We start from the raw sequence: 23625 nt of genomic DNA on the forward strand, positions 1-23625 counted from the left end.
CTCCAATCTTATTCTAGCTTATTAGAGTTTTTAAAAAGTTGGAAAGGCTGGAAGGCAGCCTATTTTTAAAAACATCTCTTACAGACTGGCAGTTTGGTCAGTATTAGACTATTGGACTGGAAACAGGTCTTAGTGGCTTATTTCAGTGTGCCACTGTAAATGGCGGGGGGAGTTCAATGTTTAATTTAGCTATCATAAGTCTAATCTTTACCTGTGTAAATGTTTAGATGAAAGTAATGCTTATTCCATAATGAGTTATACAATCATTAAGAATTCAGATCAAGATCTAACTTAAAAGCAATAACCAAAAGAACTGTCTGTGGTGCTAGAAACAGTGTTATCTGTGCTATTATGGCAGCCATTGGCCATGTATCACTATTGAATACCTGAAATGTGGCTAGTATAACTAATGGAAGGATTTTCCATTTTATTTAATTTTAATTAGTTTAAATGTAGCCAGATGTAGCTAGTGGCTATCATATTGGAAAGAAAGAGCAAATCTAGAGAAAGAAGTCAAATCTTTTGAGACAATGTTTTAAAATGCTAATTCATAAAAAGCCGCTTATTTGGTTTTCTTTACATTAATATTAGTCTTGACATAAATATTGCCACCAGTTTATAATGAAAACTTTATTAATATAAACTTCTAGCCACTATAGACTTGGGAGTTAAAAGTACAGGTTTCTAAAGTAGATCTCAAACCTGGTATTAACAAATATATTTAAATAAATCTTATAAAATGTTATCCAGAACAAAACAAATTACTATACATGTTATTTGGCTGATATTAATACATTTTTTTCAGAAGTCATGATAGATATAACCTGATATTGGATTAACAAATAATGATAATTTAAAAGTTCAGCTAGTGCTTGGTCCATAGTCTACAAAGAGATACAAATTCCTGGCAAAACTATTAGTTTAAAAACTTATATCCTATTTCAAATCAGAAACAATTCCCATTACAAAAAAAAAAACCAAAAAACAAAAAAACCTTTGGAAGGCAAAACTTTCCTATACATATTTTTTATTTGTATTAGCTTTCCAGATCAATAAAGAATTAAACTAAAAAGTTCCACATGTTCTAAATTAAGCATTTAATTACCTATACAATGTCTTATTTCAAAAATCAATTTTTAAAGCAGATTTATCAAAATAATTGGAGAAAAATATTTCATTTGTATTCAGTATTCAATTTTACCTTTTGCCAGAACTCATATATTCTAAGTGCATTCAGTTAGAAGACATTTAAAATGCATTATATGGATCTAATCTGCTTGATTTATTCAATACTTTCTTCTCCATGCTGTTAATTATCTCTAAAACCCATGCACACATTATCAGAAATTTTGATGCAAAGCTATTGCCTGATTTATGGTTAAAACTTACAGAAACTAACTTAAAATTCAGTACTAAATGATTCATAGTAAAATGAGAAAATTTAGGAATTTTTAACAAAAATCACAACTTTTAGAAATTATTAGAATTTACTGAGAGGGAATAAATATTTCTTAGGCAAGGAGCAGTATTTTCTTTAAGGAAATGTTCTGTCACTCTGTAGAAACAGCTTTTTTTTTTTTTTTTTTTTTGAGTTCAAGCTTGAAATCTATAATAGGAAATTTCATTTGTTCAGCTAGATCTTACTTATTTTGATAGTGAAGACACCTGAGATAGGTTTTCCTTCATCGTCTAAAAGATTACCGTTAAGACTGAAGTAGAATGATCACTATCTACGAACGACCTAGCACGAGGAAAATAAATCTTCATCAATAGTTCTCACAACATTGCAAAATTAGTTTTATTATGCTATTTAGCTCTGATCTACCTATAATAACACACACATATCATAATCTCTACAAGCTCTGGAAGGGTCCCTGTTGCATCATATAGCAGTGATTCTTGACTGGGCTGTACTTTTTGGGGTCCCTTTAGAAACTTGTGGAGTCATGTTTTGCCTTCTAATGCAGTCGTGTTCCATCTATTTACATAAATTGGAAATTATTTTATTGTAACTTACTGCCATTTTTCCTTTATATCAGTTCGGGTATTTTATATAGATTTTTGGGAAGGTACCTATACAGTTAGGTAATAACATCTATGAATTTCACTTCTGAATATTAAAAAGGATGTCATAAAACATTCTTTATAAAAAGCGGGGCACTGTACCTGATAGAGTTAAGAACTACTAGACTATAGGCAGGAAGCCTTCTACATTTTACTCTTCTGGTTTGTCATTTTATTCCACAGCAGATATAATCCACAGACAAAATTTAAAAATTAGGAAAGAGGTCAATTAGACTAAATTTCTTTTGATTCTAGTTCATCATTTTGTCAAAGGTAGACTGTGTTACTTCCTCTAGTTTTGGGACTTAGGAAGCCAGTATCTATTTTCTTTTTCTTTTTCTTTTTTTTTTTGGAGACGGAGTTTCGCTCTTGTTACCCAGGCTGGAGTGCAATGGCGCGATCTCGGCTCACCGCAACCTCTGCCTCCTGGGTTCAAGCAATTCTCCTGCCTCAGACTCCTGAGTAGCTGGGACTATAGGCACGCGCCCACCATGCCCAGCTAATTTTTTGTATTTTTAGTAGAGACGGGGTTTCACCATGTTGACCAGGATGGTCTCAATCTCTTGACCTCGTGATCCACCTGCCTCGGCCTCCTAAAGTGCTGGGATTACAGGCATGAGCCACCGCGCCCAGCCCTGCCAGTATCTATTTTCTTGCCAGTTTATGTTTAAAATATCTAACGCTATACCAGGCAGACACTGCAAAATTTGCAAGATTTTATAATTATATTTAAGCCAGAAAGAGACAAGATAATTTTATAATAGTGCAATTAAGAATTTTAAAATGTCAGAACATTACACACATAAGAACAATTAATTAAATGTCATTACCATATGAATGATTTATAATTGTCTCTATTTGATAGATTTTAGAGCTACCATAATTCCACACTGTTCATATGAGTTTTAAGTCACCTTTGATCAGAACCCTCATGAGTCAGTTTTTCAATTTAAAAATAAAAAGCTGTATTTGTTTCCATCCATGACACCTACCTTACTGTACCAAAAAAAGGGAGATGGGGAAGGCCACAGGCTACATTGGACGCAAGAAAAGGCATGAGAAAAACTGTAGGCAAAGTAAACACTGCAAAGTTTGTCTGTATTTCAGCAGGAATATAATAGAAAACATAAAATGCCCTGTTAGTCTATTTTAACTCACCACTCAGAATCTGCTGCACTGCTTCATTGCCCATCTGCGCTGCTGTGAAGCCTTGTAAGGAGATGATGGAGGGGTCAGAGCCGTAACTCAGCAGGAGGCGGCAGGTCTGCAGGTGGCCTGCTAGGGCAGCTCTATGCAAAGCAGTCTGACCAAGGGTGTCCAGTGCATTCATCTGAAAAATCATCAGAATGGAACATTGAATTGAGCATGTAGTTTAGTTTCCTTTTATACCTTAGCAAATACATTCTTGTGAAAAAAATCAACTTTCAAAGCTTATAAAAAAAACTCACAGATATTCATTACTAACTTTTGCTCACTGATTCTGGAGAACTATCTTCTTTTTAGGTACCCTTCTCTGATCACCTTACTGAAAATTACAACATACCCTCTCTTCCTTGAATGACCATTTCCCATTTCCTGCTACTCCCTTCGACTACTAGACTATAAGGTCTATGGAGGCAGCAACTCTGGTCTGGTATGAATAAAAATGCTCACCAAATTCTCCTGAATGAATGGATTTTACCAAACTTTTCCCCAGAATATAAAGACAAAAAAATATGTAAGCAAAGATTGTCAAAGTACTTGATTATATATTTTTTCTGATTATAGGTAATATAGCTAACTATAATATCTTAATTGAATTACAAGCACATTTAACCAAAAAAAAGATTTAAGAATTCAAATGTTCCTTTTTAAAGATTTGAAGAGTTATACATAGGAAGAATAATTTAGCTAGTTGTGAGACTCTTTAAGACAATGTTAAACACTGGGATTACATTCATAATTTGGTCAAACATGACTGATCTTACCTTCCAACGTATCCCAATCAGCACCCTCTACTCCAGTCAAACAAAATCCATGCTTATTATACTTGCTGCCCTTTTCAGAGAAACTCTTCTTTCTGACTTTCTAAATTCTGAGATCCAGTATGTCTCCCCATCTCCAAGAAATCTTCCTTGATTTCTTGAAGACTTTGATTACTCCTTTCTGAACATCTGTGTCAATGTAGCACTGAACTGTCTTATAAAATATAATACTGGGGTAGTTTTTGTTTATTGAGTTAAACTAAGGTTATTGAGAATATGAGTCTATGTTACAGATAGATTTTCTGGGTCTTCTAGAAAGCTTCTGCTAAAGACACATAATAAATTCTCAATTATATGCTGGTTGATTATTTAAAACATTTGTGTACACCCACTAAATATAAGATTAAGAAAAGAAAGGATGTAAGACAACTGGTCTCCCTTTCACTAGTCTTTCATCATTACCAGTAAGGCTGTTATACTTACTCAAAGAAGAGTTCATATAAATTGTTGATGGTCTTTCACAAAACTCCCATGAAATACTAACAACTCTATCACATTTGCCAAAAAAAAAAAAAAATGACTACTGATACACAACAACAAAAGCACAGCCATTAGCATTTATCAATGGAAAACACAAGCTGCCAAACTAACTTGAGTTTTGATTTCTTTGTTACTTCTGCAGCACAGAAGAAAAACCTAAAATTGCGGACATTCTAATCATTAACATTTTTCTGAAACTGGGTAAGAAACACACTAACTTATTCTATTATAGTAATGGGAACTCCCAATCCAGCTTGTTAAAGTGTGGAAACATGATTTGATGCCACCAAAAATACTTAACATTCAGCACTAAAGTGATTATTTTCACCAAGTTACAAAAACTGTCTCAAATAAGGAAACTGCTACATGTAATGTTATACCTCAACTGTGGTAATTTAAATGGTTAAGACTGGCTTGACCTATCCATTCAGGAGTCAGGATAACAGATGTCTGGCAGTTTTGGAGACAAAACATATTCCCACTTTTTCTTGTATCTAGAGGTTGCAACCTTAGTGTATGTATTTTTATTTCTATCTGAGTAGCAAAACGACTTTCCAAAAGATGAATAACTCAGTAAAACTATATAAAACCACAATGACATTTGGCTTGAAATGTATAGGACATAAAATTATGATTCAAAAAATGCCAAAATAGTTCTGGCAACCAGCAAGCAGACCACATGGAAATGGCTGAGGGTAATCCTTCAATATTCTACTCAGTGTGAACAGCCTAGTCTTAAACAGTTAATCCTGAGGCCACTTTTAAACTTAAAGCTATCATTGTCTATATCACTCATTTGGTAATTAATCACAAACTATTCCGTGACTTCTGTACTTACATCTTTAGCGGTGAACATGTGTATGTCTCAACCTCAAAACTTATTTCAAGTAAGCTGAGAGTTGAAAACAGTCTGTATTCTTTAGCTAGAGTGACATTGCATTTTTTTCTCAAACCATGACACATTGAAAGTGAAAGTGAACAATAAAAAAAATTAACAGGCATTAATACATCTATGATAGAAAAACGAATGACAGGCTCTCTCCAAGTATTATGAAAACAAAGTCTAAACTTTCCAACTGAGACTACCAAGATCTTTCTTTTCATTATTTCTATTTTCTGTGCCTTTTGGACTAACTAATCATAACTTCTGACTGTTTAATAAGCAAATCCCTTTACTTTCCTGATTTTCTGTCCTTACTGAAAATGTAGGATTTATATTTTGCCTATGTATAGCTATATAACTAATTCCTGAACATTCCTAGCTGAAATTCTACTTTCTTCATGAAATTTCTCTAATCTTTCCTCCAGGCTGCCACTACCAAGAGAAATAACTGTTTATTCCTCTGAATATAAATCCACCTACACTTCTTTTATTATATATACCATTTTCTGATTCATATAGTAGTCAAGTAGACTGTGTTAGACAATTATTAGATTTTAAGTTCCTTCAGAGAAGGATCTTGATCAAATTCAAACTTTATATATCCTCCTAGCAGTAAGTACCATGCCTTGTATAAGTAGATATTTGAAAATGGTGGTAAATGAATGACTTACAAGAGCAAAAAATTAATAAATTCTGGTGATAAAAAATACTACTTTTGACATACTGTTCTATATATTGAACAAACATTAGGAACTACTAAAATATTCTCTAACAAAAATGCATTCCTCTTTCACTGGAAATTGAGGAAGAAAGGTAAATGCCAGTGTTTATAGAATTGCATAATATTGAAAATAATCAATTTGCTTTATCTGTAACAAAAATATAATTTAAATTGATTCTAAAGTTTTTACAGGTGTTTTACAAGTATTCATCATTATCCTTGGTGGTATGCATACTTAAAGCACTTCCTATGAGGAATGAAAGAGACAAATAAACACAATTTTATTTGTTAAATAGAATACTGACATAGTAATCACTATTTTACTTGAAATGTTTTTTAATCCTTTAATGTGTTGTGAACTCATTACAGAGTATGGAACTAGATTTCCATTTACTAGCTGAACTGGAGTGTACTGTCTGTAAACATTCGTATGGAAATTTAAAAGAAACAATCAAATTCTCTGAAGAGATATGTATGTATAATACCATAGGTTACCTTTGCTTGTTTAAAGCAGTACTAATCTAATCTTGCTCACATACCTTAAGAAATAACAAACTGAGCAAAGCTGATTAGACTAGAGGGTGCCAATCCAATGAATGCCTGTACTCAACAAGCGAGTCTCATTCATACTTCTCCCCTTTTCATCCCTGAGACGGAAAAGACCCTATCAGTTGCAGGTGGTATACTTCTAAGCCAAGGACAGAAAAAATATGGGTTGTAAAAGACCATATTTAGGCAACAGAGAAATAATATAGAAAATTGCAGTCTGCAGAAAGAAGAATGAAGCACATGAACAAACAGGCAGAGAAAAGAAACCATGCAACCTCAAAGAGGGAGAAAGAAAGAGAGACAGGAAGAGACAGAGACATAGAAGAAGGGAAAGAGGGAAACAGGGAGGGAGAGGCATAAAGAATGGCAGGCAAAGTATCTATCAGTTTCTAAATTCCTTGTTTTGGTCTTTTGTGAATCTCAGCTACAATTCTTACACATTATTTCTGGGAGATAACCATATGGGTTTCTCACAGAAGTAATAAACACATTTATATTAGTATAAAATAGATTTCCATTTGTGTCTAATCTAGATTGAGTTGGTTTGTTACTGAGAACTAAAATGTCTCTGGGACACTTGCCCCTTTGGACTTTATTTTGATATGATCAAACCTCAGATATTATTTGCACTGTAAAAGATACTTTAGATCTATAGTATCTTTAAAAGTCCTTTTATACTTTTGGGTTAACAATCTACTTATCAATCTACCTCTAGAAAAGCATTAATAAAACTCTTATAATGAGCTGACACATTTCCCCAAAGTGAGCAAACACTCATGATCATGTCTAAATGTGAGAATAAGCCTATTAAATGTCAATTATTATGTCACAATATCTTCTTAAACACAATGTAAATAAATCTGTCAATTTAAGACATGAACTGTCAAAAAAAATTCCTTCATGTTTCACATATTTAACAGATGCACATAATGACAAAATAGCGCTTTATATATGAAAAATGCATTTAATAATTCAACTTCTTGAATACCATATGCAGTTGGGGCAGAAGTTTTCTTAACAATGAGATAATTCATTAGAGATAGAATGCAGAATGCCAGGGCAGCCTAACCATAATAAGGAAATAAATTCTGCATAAAGGATAAAATCTTCATGTCTTTCCTATTTAGACTTTATAGTACTCCCAAAAAGCAGGGGATAATAAATTACTGATTTTTTTTAAGGTACAAAAGTTTACTCCTAGTAAATGAGGATTTTTCAAATGAATTGGTTAAGACTCAAATTTTCTTGTAACTCTCGTTACTAGCAAATTGTTTTCTAATCTTTTGCTGAATATTGCCCCTTTCCCCCTCTGGATCCACAGCCATCTTCCACCTTGCTCTGGATCCTAAGAAAATCACTTGTATGAACCAAATCAACAGACTATTTCGGTCATCACTGTTTTGTTGAATTTGGTCATGGGCACTGGGAGGAGATGGAGGGGCACTGGGAAGAGAGAGAGGACAGTAGGACAATGAAGAGTAAGATTAGGTACATCCTTGGATCAAAGGCTACAGGTGGTGCCAGGTGGCCTTCTCCATATAGCTGCCATCTTCCAATCCGGTGTCAAGAACCTCTCCTTTCCCTTGTCCCTTCAGACCAGAGATGATCATACCTCCCCCTTTGCTGCTAGTACAACCTCATTCCTTGTTGCTTTCCTTGAACCTTGCCCACATGTTTGTATATAATTCATTTATTAAATGCTCACCAAATTACCCACTTTAAGTATGCCATTTATTGCCAAGACCCTAACTGATATACATCTCTACTTCTATCTCTCTAGAATTTCTCCTTCAAAAGCTACCAAAGTTCTCATATAAAAACTGTTTAAGTAAATGCTCCAGTCTGCCTTGATTTCTCTCTGTGGCACTGGTCAACTGCTCCTTCTTCATATTCCCCTGTACTCTGTGGACACTGACAGAACTTTCAGCTTTTTCTTCCCACTACTGCTCTATAAACATGGGCAATCCTCAAACGATCTTTCCTTAACTCTCTTCTTTCTCTACGAGGACCGTACTCACTCCCAAAATGTAGAATCACTAGGTCAATCCTCAGTAGATCCTTCTAATCTTAAACTCTTTTATACTCCAGTGCTGCCTTTCCAACTGCTGGCTTTATTAAATGTCCTTCTACAATACTAACTTCAAGTAGAAAATCACTACAAAGGCATAGGAAATCAGTGTTTCTCTGTAGCTTTCTTACTTCCATTAATTGTGCCACCATTTTCTAAGTCCACTCTAACACTCAATTCATTTCCACGTAATGCAATTATTTCTTCATAAGTGGCTTTTATCTTTCTCTTCCGTCTTCATTACTAATGCTGCTAAATTGATTCGGGACTTAAGTCAAGTTTGGTAACTGCATTAACTTTCAAACCAGTATTTCCCACAGTATCTAGTACAGTCTTGATTATTTTGCATGCATGCCAATATTTACCGAGTTAGTGGATCAAACCCACTTACAAAGGGATTAGATACGTGTCTTATAAAATTTAGATAACTAAAAGGAAATACACAGTACATACATGTTTAAAAAGACAAATATGGAAAGAAATGCTCATATTCACAAATAACCAAAACATTATCTGTGTGCTGAGCCCCACTACATATTTTTATACATATGCTCATTTGATTTAAATAAATAAAAAAAAAACACCTGTAGGGAGGTTGCTTTGCATATCTCTGATAAGTCAATTGAGGCTCAGGGAAATTTAGTCCAAGGTCACAAAACTAGAAAACAGAGGATTCTAAACTCAGAAGCATGCCTGTCCAGTTTATATATGCCATACATTTAGTTTAACATTAACAAATCTGAAGTTTGTACGTATTATCAAGCTTTGGCAAAATAATGTTTTGACTTATAAAATTATTACTAAGTTCTGTCAAAGTAAGACAAATTACTTAATGGTAATTAGGTCTTCCTTCCAAATTCTTCTGCCTTTGCCTGAGAAATTGACTGATCAGGAGTAGGAGAAGGCAGCACGGTGGTAGAAGCAGTGGAGAGAGCTGAATACTAATTAAAAACTGGTGCTGCTTGTTCAGAAGGTACTTCTAGAATCAAATGGAAACCCTGGGTTGCCTGAAAATCATACAGAAACCATGAGTTCCTCAGAAAGAAATACCATGCAAGCAAAAATGCGAGCCCAACAATAGCTAAGGTGAGTTTCTTACAGGAAGTTTTTTTACACACATATTTATACCAACCATGAGGAATAGCATCTTGCCTTGGAGTGGGGGGAAAAGTAAATAGGAGTTGCTGTGGTATTATCTACTGATAGCAATTGATATCTATGGGTTCATAACTCTGATTAAATATAACTTTCCTCTTTTTAAGGGCCTACTAGCAAGAGTTATCAATGTAATTGAACTATAGTCAAAAGACTAGGGTGAATACACAAGTCTAGAAGTTATTCTACATCACTGACAGGGTTGTTCACAATTATTCATGCCCCACTGATGAACTAAGATGTTACTGATGAAAATGTATTGTGCACATGAAGGGCAGACAAGTGATAATCACAGACCTACAGTAAGGCTGACTAGAACAAGTCATAAAATAATGTTATTTTTCACTGAACCTTTATAAAACAAAATGCCTGATGGGAGACAATAAATAGATACTATTTTCCCAAAATGAAGGGCATCATTCATAATTTTTTAAGAGCATTATAAATGTCATAAGATATTTACAAAAATAGGTCAATGATAAATATACAAAGCTCATAAGTATAGTAGAAAGTTCACTTAGCTTAGTATTTTCTGCTTGAAAGAGCAACAAGATGTTACTTATATAATAATGCAGTAGTTTTACCGACAAAATAGGTAGTACATCTGTAGAACTCTGTTCCCTTTTATTCCATTTTTTCTTGATTTCATAAATTAAAAACATAAAATGCCATTTTAAAGCAGATGATATTCAAATTTTTGAATCACACATTCTCCAAGTAAAAACGTTTTGAAAACACTTATATATATATATGAATTTCTTTGTAAATTATAACCAAGAAGTGCTATACTATTATAAATATGTATGAAACGTATACAAAGAGAATTTACAAAGAATGGGAAAGAGATGAAATAATTAAAATTTTAAAAAGATTTTATGATAATTATTCTTGAGATAGAGTATGGCTCTGTCACCCAAGCTGGAGTGTAGTGGCATGATCACAGCTCACTGCGGCCTTGGCCTCCTGAGCTTAAGTGATTTTCCCACCTGAGCCTCCTGAGTAGCTGGGACTATAGGCATGTGCCACCACATTTGGCTAATTTTTATTATTCTTTGTAGAGACAGGGTCTGCCTAAGTTGCCCAGCTGTTCTCGAAATCCTGCACTCAAGTGATCCTCTTGCCTCGGCCTCCCAAAGTGTGGGGATTACAGGGATAGGCTATGGCACAATCCAAAAAATATTTTAATTACTAGTGGTGGAAAATATCAATTGACTGTAGTTTAAACATTTAACAAAATCTTATAAAAATTGTGATATAGGAATTTGAGGGTTTGATTTTAGGTTCATTTTATTTTTCTTTTCTTTAGAGACAGTCTTGCTCTGTTGCAGTGATGTGATCATACCTTTGTGCAGCCTCAAACTCCTGGGATCAAGTGATCCTCCTGTCTCAGCCTCCCGAGTGGCTAGGACTAAAGGTGCATACCACCACGACTGGCTAATTTTTAAATTAGTTGTAGAGATAGTGTCTTGCTATGTTGCCCAGGCTGGTGTCAAACTCCTGGCCTCAAGCAATCCTCCTGCTTTTGTCTCCTAAAGCTCTGGAATTACAGGAGTGATTACAGGCCACCACACTGGGCTGTAAGTTCATTTCTGATAATTAGTTTGAATGGCTGTATTAGCTAAAGGATTTCATACATATATATGGAGCCAATGAAAGAAATGCATTGTCAACTATGCCTATTCAATCATAATGCTTATTTTTAATGTAATTTACTAATTATGCTAAGGTTTTCAATGAAATTCTGCAGTAAAATTCCATCTTTACTGATGTCCTTGCAAAGTTATTAGAAAGTGTTGCGTTACAATGTTTTGAATAGATTCAAAATCCACCCTAAACCCAAATTAAGGAAGACTTTTGAACAGGTTAGAAAATTCTGTTTTTATGTTTTTAAATTATGTAGCTATGATGGCTAGGTGATTCATTTATATCATTTTTCAGCAAAATCAAAGAACAGTGAACATTTTCTAAAAATCTATTTTCAAAATGTTCTCTTCATTTTTTAAAGTTTCTTTTAAAAAAGGAGTTACTTTCTCATTAACCTAAAAAATTTAACTTTTACCTTTAAGGATCTAATTATGTTTTCTTTTTAAAGAGTATCTACATACAAGTAATGGTCCCTTGTCCTCAGAGAACTATCAGCAAATTTTGAACCCTTTTATTTTCATTAAAAATAGCACAACTATGACAATACCTTAAAATACTGCTTCACAAAATAACCAGACCACCTTTTTATGCTATAAAAGCTTGTCAAGGTCACTCCCTGTGTCCCTTATCAGGGTCACTCCTCTGATCAAGTATGATATTTATAAAAGTTCTACCATTTAGGATAATATCCATAAATTCACCTCATTTGGAGACATGTAAAGTCCACTATGCCAAAATATGCTGAAAGGGAACAAATGAGTGAGTTTGCCACTGTCAATCCCTCCATACTAACAAGTCCCACTCTTCCTCAGGAAACCTTGATATCTGACATGAGTCTGAGTGGCTGACACATGGCCCTAGTGAGTGTGCTGGCATCATCTTTGTATTCAATATTGGTAAATCTTAATTTCTTTATTCTTAAATAAAATTATTATAAATTAAAATGCTAGTATTTTTCCAATAGGGCATCTTGTATGCTCCTTAGGGAGTTTGTATCCTACTTTGGAAACTACTGCTTTGAATGTACATTCTTGAGAATAAAAAAATCTACGATTTCAAGTTATCTTTAAAAAACAGCCAGGTTTGCTTCTTTCTTCTCTCAAGTGCTTCACACTGTACCATTCAGAAAATGCCAATAAAAATCATTAAATATTTCATTTCTTTAGTGTAGAGGTTGAAAAAATTATCATTATAAATTTTTTGAAGGCATACGAATGTTTTTTAGAATAAGTAGAGCTATTCTGATGCTATAATTTATAAAATTTATTTTCTGATAAACTATTATTCAAATGTTGACTATCAAAATATATCCATTATAGTATTAACAGAAAATAATGTAAAGTTGAAATCTATTTCTTTTTTTTTTGAGACAAGAGTTTCACTCTTATTGCCCAGGCTGAAGTGCAATGGCACAATCCCAGCTCACTGCAACCTCTGCCTCCCAGGTTCAAGCGATTCTCCTCCCTCAGCCTCCTAAGTAGGTAGAATTACAGGCTCCAGCCACCACATCCAGCTGTTTTCGTATTTTTAGTAGAGATGGGATTTCACTATGTTGGTCAGGCTGGTTCTGAACTCCTAACCTCAGGTAATCCACCCACTTCAGCCTCCCAAAGTGCTGGGATTACAGGCAGGAGCCACTGTCCCCAGCCAAAATCTGTTTCAAATGATTGTAGCTATATTTTATTGCTTTATAGAAGGGTGACATTAAAGGATCAAGAAATACAGGTAATTATTTTTATTAGAAACAATATTTAAATCAGCTTTATAGGAGAATCAATGAATTTAAGTGCAAACTAATAGTCCTTTACAGAATTAGTTTCCTCAGAAAAATCAGAGAGAAAGAAGCAGTGCTAAAAGCAGCTAGCGGCTCAGTGCTGAGTCTGGCACTCTGCTCAGGTGTGTGCCTTACCTTGGCGCCATGCTTATGCAGAACTTCCATGACATCATTATGAGCTCTTTCTGCTGCAACATGCAAGGGAGTCATGAAACTATAGAAAAGAGAAGAGGAAAGGTAATTGTCTCTCTTTTATTGCATTTCCTCTTTAGGAACTGAACGATTCTTTCTGCAATTATACTTACTCTTTATTTTTTTCATTAACATTTGCTCCTTTTCTAAGTAACAATTCTGTTACTTGTTTTCGTTTGGGATGCAGAGAGGCCACAGCACAGTGCTATAAAGTAAACAAAACTAAGTTAATAAAATAAACTTCTATATGTACAGCAGCTCTTGGAATTGAACAGCATCTGCTGACTATTTAAAACATTGTTATCTCAGAGTATCAGAACATATGCATACATTTTACATCACGGTGATCCATAGTCTTTCTAAATATAATGGAAATAAAAAGCATAAGTGTTTAAACCAAGGTGAAATTATGTTCTTAGTTAAACATTAAGAGAGATCTTATTTCTTTTGGCTTAGCCAATAAATAAATATTCACTCTATAGTCCATGGAAAGCATCGTAATACATATGCCTCTTCAAAACCATAGAAATCTGTAACTAAGTTACTCGAGCTTTCATTAGGCTATCATCCACACAAGTCAGTATTTCTCAAGGTCTTCTACAGAGGTACTCCCAGCACTACAGGATAAATTTATATGCCCAAGGATAAGCAAGAAAATGATCTAATAGAAGCAGTTTAGAGAAAGAAATATTCTCAGAAATTTTATGTTTTATCATAATATTTATACAACTTTTTTATTTTGCTTCATTTTAATATTTGTATTAAAATTTAAAAATAAAAACTACTTACAACTAAATAAAATGAATACTCCAAAAAAGTGGGTCAGGTTTATTCTGTGGCTCTGAATATCATATCTCCTAGCATAATATTGTATAGCTTCAATCTATCTCAACCCTAGTTTGAGAGACATGTATTTAACTGTATTTCAGTTTGGTCAATCTTTTAATGTTGTTTTATGCAGATACTGACTAAGGTTTGACTTTTTGTGTCAGATATATGTAAGAATATTAATTAGATATACTTGAAGGTCTGTGATGCAGGTATCACATAGGCTTAAATTCTAATTTTAGGAGGAATCACTAACCACTCTCTAGCTGAGCCTTCGTGTGTCAATGGCAAAGAAAATAAATCTTTCTGAAAGTGCATTTGAAAAAAAAGACATGGATAGTTTTAAGAATAATTTGCATAGTATCAAACAAAAAAAATTCATGATCTTGCCATTTTTGTACCATGAATTTAATTAGTTCTTTGAATACAATTGCTCAAAAAGATAATGCAAGTATCTGAAAATATAATCTTCTACAGAAGGAAACCTAGTATTTATCTAGCAAACACAAGAAAAAGAAAATTCTATGTAAAATCATATCTTGTATTTTATGAAAGCACTGGCCACAAAAGTGGATTTGTTATAATAAGGTTGGGAAGACAAGGTAAAATAATTTCCAAATCAAGGTTGAGCAAATATCAATTCTCTCACCCATGAAAAGAATCATCCCCCAAACCAAGTTTAACAATCAATGCAACCAACATTAAAATGCAAATTCCTGGCATTTCAGGTACTAAAGTTACTTTTAGGTTTCTAAAATGAAAATCGTATTTTGTTCTTACATTATTATTATAGACCCAGAGAATAGATTAATAATAAAATCTTACCAGTGCTGTTTCATGAGACTGCGGTTGTTTGAAATTAATGATTTCCAGAGCAAGTGTTTTTTTAACTTTAGCTAAGTCTGCTTCTCTGGCTGCTTGTAGTAAAGAATGACCTTTAAATTCATCTGTCAAGAAAACAATGGTTGACATAAAAAAAGAATTAAAATGTATACAAATCTTCAGCATGATTATAAATAAGTAGGAATATTATTATTTCATGAATTTCTCTATTTTAGCAACAGCAGCAATGTGACAATATGATAAAAATGCAAGGAGGAGGATGCAGATTAATGAAAAACTGTGAAATATGTATGCTCTGAAATAAGACTATTTCACACTCCCAGAGTCCTATAAAGATACTTATTGCAGGCTGGGCACAGTGGCTTATGCCTGCAATCCCAGCACTTTGGGAGGCAGAGGTGGGCAGATCATAAGGTCAGGAGTTCCAGACCAGTCTGACCAACATGGTGAAACCCCATCTCTACTATAAATAAAAATTAGCTGGGCGTGGTGGCGCATGCCAGTGCATTCCTGTAATCCCGGCTACTCGGGAAGCTGAGGCAGAAGAATTGCTTGAACCAGGGAGGCAGAGGTTGCAGCGACCTGAGGTTGTGCCATGCCATTGCAGTCCAGCCTGAGTGACAGAGTGAGACCATCTCAAAAAAAAAAAAAAAAAAAAAAAAAAGATACTTATTACAGCAAAATTTAAAAATAGGCAATCTAAATGTCCACAAAAAGGAAATCAGTTAAATAATTTGTGCACACATATTCTGTAACACTTCATAACTCTTAATCAAGAGATAGGTCTACATATACTGACATGAAAGTAAACTGTACCACTGCACTCCAGCCTGGGTAACAGAGCTAAACCCTGTCTGACAAGAAAAAGGAAAAGAAAAAAACAACAACAAGAAATAACAGGAAAAAAATGTGTGTAATAAAATGTTATAACCATGGGCATAATCAAAATAATGTGTTTGTTTCCTATATAGTTTTCATTAAAAGAATGTGTAGTTTAATGGAGGGAGCAGTTGCCTGCTTAGAGTTCTTTCCAACTTTCACAGTATTTCCTTTGTTTTGTTAACTAAGAGTCTACCAAGGAATTGTCTGAAGAAAAGGATTTGTCAAAATTGGACCTTCTCTAACTGCAATTTCTATTATCATGTCTACTGCTTTATACTAGCCATTCACAATTACAGAATTCTTTTTTTTTTTTTTTTTGAGACGGAGTTTCGCTCTTGTTACCCAGGCTGGAGTGCAATGGCGCGATCTCGGCTCACCGCAACCTCCGCCTCCTGGGTTCAGGCAATTCTCCTGCCTCAGCCTCCTGAGTAGCTGGGATTACAGGCACGCGCCACCGTGCCCAGCTAATTTTTTGTATTAGTAGAGACGGGGTTTCATCATGTTGACCAGGATGGTCTCGATCTCTTGACCTCGTGATCCACCCGCCTCGGCCTCCCAAAGTGCTGGGATTACAGTCTTGAGCCACATTAACCTAATGTCTTCACTGGAATAAGATCAGCAAAATACAATGTAAAAACTTATAATAATCATAATTTGCAAAATGGCTGAAAAAAAAACAAATGATGACATAGAGATAAAGCTGAGCCAGTATATAATTTAAGAAAGGAAATCAGAAAAATATAAATTAATACACTTTGATTTGAGTCAAACTAAAGTCAATAAACTTGTTGGGCACATACTACATGTCATGCACTGCGTTAGGCTATGGGTAGGTAGATTAGGGCCCAAACATACATATCATCATACATTTTCTTTAGGTAAAAAGGAATTGTACAGGGGCTAGGACAAAGAAAAGTAAAACCAAAGGTCTTTCTCAGAATCAAAATTTCACTAGGAAGATAGAATATACAAACAGAAAAGTGAACTATGTAAGGCAAGATAACACAAGGCAAGAGACATCTGCATAGGAGCGAGTAAATGAACTTCTGAAAGAATTAATTACAAGGACATCTGTCCAGTTACAATCTGGCTTGTGTTGGCCCATAATCTAGTAGATGTCATCTGTTTGAATACCAAAATAAGTTTGAATTTCCACTTAAACAAGATCAAAATTGTGGGGAACTCTTGCTGTTTTAATATAAACTAGTTTAAAATTTGTTTAAACATAAAAAATGCTAGCATCATTTTGACTTTCTCTTATCCTTAAGTGATAACTTAGCAAAGATTTTTTTTCAGGTGTAATCTGATTATTGGAGTTCTGGATGTAAGACAGAATATAGAGCATAGACTAAGTTAAACATTGGGTAGGTGACACCTAGCTTAATTTAAACCTGAAATGCCCACATGGAGAATTAAATATATCTCGTGGTATCTTGAATAAGATTCTAGAGTAGAAAAAGGATTTTAGACAAGGATTAGGAAATGTGAATAGAGTATGGCCTTTAGTTAATACTGTATCAATATTGGTTTATTAATTGTGACAAATGTATTATATTAATGTAAAATGTTAATAATAGGGAAACTGGGTATGGAGTATATGAGAACTGGGTACTATCTGCATACATTTTCTGTATATCTTAAACTATGCTAAACCAAAAAGTTTATTTAAGAAACATCTGCAAGTATATGTAATGGTAATAAATTCAGAAGATGACCTCAACCAAATTATTTTTAAAGTCTCACTTAAATATGGGCAAGTGATTATACTTGGGTCATAACACACATGACAAATAAAAATATGATTGTGCAACCTTGCAGGGCTTGGGAAATAGTAAGGGTTCAATAACATTAAATATCTATTACTATTAATGGCACAAGAATGTAAGCCCCATAAGCTCAGAGCTTTTTTAATGGTTTGTTCACTGCTATATTTCTAGTGTCTGCCACATAGTAAGCATTCAGTAAATGGATGCTGATTGACTCATCCTCATTAGCCTTCAAAATCCAAAAAAGGAGCCTCAACACATGAATTAAAACTAGGCTTGTATAAACACAACATATACAAAAAGTGTGTGTATATAATATTCCCATGGAATTAATGAAGAAAAGTATACAATTAGAAATGAGGATTATGAATTAGCGCACTTATAAGAATAAAAGGTTATTATTTAAGTTAGATAAAACTCAACAGAAATTAAAGATTCCAGTTGCGATTCCAACATGCAATAATGATTTTGGGATACAAATACGTACAAGTCAATCTCTCCCTGAGCTCCGGAGTTGGAGCCATATCCACAGCACTTTTGCCATGGCAGTTGACTAACGTAGGATCAGCACCATGGCTAAGTAACAAAGAGCAGACTTCTACACGGTTCTTGGAAGCAGCCTCATGCAGTGGAGTAAACTGCCAGAGATCCATGGCATTAACACAAGCTCCATGCTGAATTGAGAAAAAAATGTTTTAGATTAGTAGTCGTTTTGCTGAATCAAATAAAACTCAAAAGACATTTATTTCTCTGTAAATTTCAGTAATAATGTTTTAAAATAAATGTTTTAATTTCTTTAATATCACCTTTCAAAAACAGCTGAAATTAAATTCAGTGTTTTAAAAATTTTAAGGCAATGGTAACATTTTTTAAAAACTATTTTATTCTCTTAAAATCTAAAAAAACAAGGCTGGGCAACATGGCAAAACCTCATCTCTACAAAAAACACAAAAATTAGCTGTGCGTGGTGGCACACCTCATCCCAGCTATTGGGGAGGCTGAGATGGGAGAATCACTTGAGCTTGGGAGGTCGAGGCTGCAGTGAGCTGTGATTGTGTCACTGCACTCCAGCCTGGGTGACGGGGCAAGACCCTGTCTCAAAACAAACAAACAAACAATCCAAAAAAACTAAAAAAACTTTCATGAGGCAAAAAATATGCAAAGTCATGACAAGTTAAAAACAAAAAAACAAACAATGCTCAATATTCTGAATTTCTCTTACCTTTAGCAGCAGTTCTGTGACTTCATAATGTCCATATGAACATGCATTATGAAGAGGCACAAGTCCACTAAATGAAAAAAGGCAAATTAAAATACTTAAATTTAAATTTCAAACAACTTGTAGTTGTTTTATCCATGAAGTACCAAGAAACAAAATCCAATAAATCCCAATATGATTATACTTTAAAATATTTAAAAGTATTTAATAAGACAATTCAAAGCATAGCTTATGTTCACACCTTTTGCATTCATTTTATTTTTTGTATATAATCCTTAAAGATAATGAAAAAAATACCAAATAGAAGAAGAACATTTTGGTGAAAGGAAGATCATATGCTAATTGACAAATGCATGCATTATATATTAAGTATTTATAAGAAATAAATGTTAATTGGTAGTGAATTGAAATATTCCACCATTTTAAATTCACTTTTATGGTAATTTTTAGCAAAAGAATCAAACATCCAAACTATTATAACTTGCATATGGAAGTATTCTAAGTAAGCCAAAAACCCCCTTTTTTTGTGGTGTACATCTCTTGATGACTCATCTATTGTATACTCATCTGTTTTCAGACCTGCACAAGGAAATAGAGATGTACAAGAGCATCAGGTATTTATGCCCCTATACTACAGGGACACCATCACATATGGCACAAAACCTGGTCAGCACCAGAAAAAGCAGATTTGAAATGAAAGAATTATTCTGATAAGCGTCTCAAGTATTAAGCTCCTTTTTATGTTTCTTGACTTGAGGTGGGACAAAGTGAAAGAAACTCTCCTCTAGAGCATCTCTTCTTTATGCTGTCAATCACAAGACTGTAACATAATCTACCTTACCTGGGTAGTACGGTCAACTATCTTTTAGATCTTAAAGTGGGACAATGAGAAATGTTAGTCCATTATATAGGACAGCAAACCCAAAGTTCATATATCCCTAGAGACTTTACAGGAAACTGCTACAAAGTTTTCAAAAATTCACCTATTGGTAAAATAAATGATGCAACTGCTTTCTTGGTTCCCACTCATATCCCTCTCACATCAACCTTACAGGTTTTCTCAGTTTAGATGTCCAAGATTTCATCAGAAAAAAAAATTTGATATTGTATATTTATGATTTTGGTTTATCAATAAAAAATGATCCTTTACTATCTGCTGAATCTGAGAGCTAGGAGACTGGATTTTCATAATTTTCCATTTGTTTTATTTATCTAAAATGCAATTTAAGAGTTGAAAAACAATAACTGCAATAGAGACACACATTTGAACTTCAAGTAACAGTACTGTGATAAAATTAAACTGATTTGGGAAATTATTATGAGAAGTATCCTTAATTAAGTAGGTATATGAAAATAAAGCCTGAAATTAGGGTTGTGAACATTCTTAAAATGTTATATAAGCCATAACAAATAGGATATATAACTTTGCCTAGCGCTTTAAAAGTTTAGAGTATCAGACAAAAAAAAAACCATTGAAAGGAAGTAAACTGATAGACCTACCCTTTGTCTTTTGCATGAACATCAGCACCATGCTGAAGAAGAAGCTGAACTATTCGAACTCTGTTGTAGCCCGCTGCTAGATGTAAAGGAGTCGACTAGAAAAGAAAAAGAAAAACACATCCTCTCTTCAGGTAAAAATAAATCCTTGCTTTGCCATTTCAGATTTAAACACAATGAAAGTTGACACAAAAATACTGTGTTGAAATGCCAAAAATTCACATTTTATAACTTAATGAGAGATAATTCACTGTCATCAGGAGTCAATTCTAACATTAGTGCCATCCATCTATTTCCCTTACTTGTTTTTCAAGGCCATTAGTAATCAATCAAACCTTACCCTACCTATTCTACATGATTTCCTATTTCTTTCCAACATGAAACATTCTCACTGTACTAAGAAGACACACCATGGCTCATGTTTCCTATAACTGGAAACACTCTTCCTTAACCTACTTAAATCCTGTCTTCCTTTCAAGTTCTAACTTTTAAATTCCAATTCTACCATAAAACCTTATCTAAATGTATTTAATAGGAAAGATTGAAAAACATCCCTAAAAAACAATTTGAACAAACTTTAGTGGAAACAAAAAGGACAATGGACCTTATTCATTCTGTATGGCTGGCCAGTAATGGTCAAAACTAATTTACTACACTGGGTGTGATGAGCTATACCAAGGTAGTATTTAATTCTTCTGTTTTATGTACCACATACACAGTATAAATACAAGAGAAGAATACAGTTTCTTCCCAGTTAATTTCTGCCACATTATAATTTGAGTCAAGTTATTAGAAGGTTCTCTGCTAAAATTTAATATGGTAATTAAAATAATCAAACTTCTCCTCACCTTTTTTTAAAGAAATAACTTCATTTTAATTAAAAACTTCTCTGCAACCTTAGCAATTTTCCACCTTTGCTAATTTAAAGTTTAAATACCATAACAGTTTTTTTCATACAGGTTCTAATATATTTTAATGCATTCCCTTTCATTTTTCCTGTCTTCTGTTTGGGGTCTTGGGATTTAATAAGATTCTTAATTTATTTCTTCACCTATTCCAAATGTGAAGACACAAAAGAATTACTAAATATTATACTATCTATTACTGCTTTCAAGATATTTCATACATTTTACATATTCTGTCAGTCTCTAAGTTTAGAAAATATTTTGAACAATGCACAGCTATCAATGAGGAGACCATTTAGATTAGAAGAGTCCTGAATAAGAAATAAGGAAACCTGATTACATTCCTGATCTTATGAAACCCAGTGAAAGTCATGGTACTCATGTGTCTCAGCTTTTTCATGTGTAAAATAGAGATAAAAACACTCATCCTCGCTATCTGAAAAACTTGTGAAAATACAGTATACTTTTACTTTCACATACTGGTGGTTAGTTGTAGTCTGAAAATATTAGGTGGAAAATTTCAGAAATAAACAATTCATAAGTTTTAAGCTGAGCACCATCCTAAGCAGCCTGATGAAATCCCATCTTGGATAGGAATCATCCCTTCCTCCAGCATATCCATGCTGAAGATGCTACCTATTAGTTACTTAGTAGCCATTTCAGTTATAAGATCAAAAAACCATATATAGGATTTGGTACTATCTGAGGCTTCAGGCATCTACTGGGCTCTTGAAATATATCCCCTGAAGATAAGGGAAAACTACTGTAAAGTTTTCTGCCATATGGAAACATGTTTTTTGTTTTGTTTTGTTGAGATGGAGTCTTGCTCTGCTACCCAGGATGCAGTGCAGTGGCTTGATCTCATCTCACTGCAACCTCCACCTCCCAGCTTCAAGCGATTTTCCCGTTTCAGACTCCGAGTACCAGGGATTACAGGAATATACCACCATACCCAGCTAATGTTTGTATTTTTAATAGGGATGGGGGTTCACCATGTTGGCCAGGCTGGTCTCGAACTCCTGACCTTAAATGATCCATCCGCCCCCAGCTCCCAAAGTGCTGGGATTACAGGAGTAAGTCATAGAGCTTTTTAAAAATGTAAAATGCCATACAAAAAGGCAATTAAATTTTTTGTATCATCAAACATGTCCAGCTAAGTTTCTGCTTTCAGATACATGCCAAATGTTACTGCAAATGATACTTTCAGGGACTATCAACTTACTTTCAGGACTCTTATTTCAGAAAAATATTTTTGCTGGATAATGAAGTTTAGTTAACTTTTTTCCTTCCTTTTCCTTCCTTTAGGGATGTCGTACCACTCTCCTCTGTCTTGCTTGGTTTCAAGACTAGAAGTCTATCATCTTTATGTTTGTTCCTTTGTACATGTGTTTTTTCCCCTCTGGATACTTTAATATTTTCTCTTTATCACTGACTTTAAGCAATTTGATTATAATGTGCCTTGGTATGGCTTGTGTGTGTGTGTATATACGCACATATGCATGCATGCCCACAATTGGAGCTTGCTGTGCTTCTTAGACCTTTATAGTTTTCAATAAATTCGGAAAAATTTTAGCTATTATTTCATCAAATATTTTTTCTGCTCCCTCTCCTATTATTCTCACCACTAGGGACTTCAATTACACAAATATTAGGTTAATTTTTCAAGGCTTGCTTTTAGGCTTTGGTAGGCAGGGCCAGAGCAGCCTTTAGTGTAGGACAAATTTTCCCCTACTACTGAGGCATTACCCTTTTATGACATTCGGTGAATTATAAGGGTTTTTTACTTTGGCTAGTGGCCACATAAACTATTACAGACTCTGTGTGAATTCCTAGGCTTGTTATCTATAATCCTTCTGTGTGGTTCTTTGTTAATCAGAACTTAGCTGAAGACTGTTAAGGGGACCCTATGCGGATCTCCCTTTCCTGGCCCACTGCCTTGCTAATTCTCATCACCTTAGTCTCCCCAAACTCCCAATTTCATCTCTTCAACTCAAGGAGACCATCAGGTTCCTCCTGGTTTTCCTCTCCTTGTGTTAAGGCCTGGAAATTCTTTGGAGGCAGTAAGCTGGAGCTGTTACCCTATCTCGGGAATAATTACCATGTACTGCCTGATGCTCAATGTCTGAAAACC

General features: G+C 34.2%; 1 protein-coding gene across 1 annotated transcript in view; it reads right to left on the reverse strand.

The window, feature by feature from the left end:
* Positions 1 to 23625, reverse strand: part of TNKS (tankyrase) — a 208814-nt gene that overhangs the window by 58710 nt on the left and 126479 nt on the right. The window contains exons 6-12 of the mRNA XM_012468767.3: positions 20593 to 20687; positions 19096 to 19162; positions 18361 to 18547; positions 15208 to 15329; positions 13668 to 13759; positions 13498 to 13576; positions 3223 to 3394 (exon numbers count right to left, since the gene is read on the reverse strand). Of these exons, the coding sequence (XP_012324190.1) occupies positions 3223 to 3394; positions 13498 to 13576; positions 13668 to 13759; positions 15208 to 15329; positions 18361 to 18547; positions 19096 to 19162; positions 20593 to 20687 (814 nt within the window). The remainder of the gene's footprint in view (positions 1 to 3222; positions 3395 to 13497; positions 13577 to 13667; positions 13760 to 15207; positions 15330 to 18360; positions 18548 to 19095; positions 19163 to 20592; positions 20688 to 23625) is intronic.

The sequence above is a fragment of the Aotus nancymaae genome, unplaced genomic scaffold, assembly GCF_030222135.1.
Source record: "Aotus nancymaae isolate 86718 unplaced genomic scaffold, 86718_ANA_hifiasm-v0.15.2.pri h1tg000079l, whole genome shotgun sequence".
Classification (NCBI taxonomy): domain Eukaryota; kingdom Metazoa; phylum Chordata; class Mammalia; order Primates; family Aotidae; genus Aotus; species Aotus nancymaae.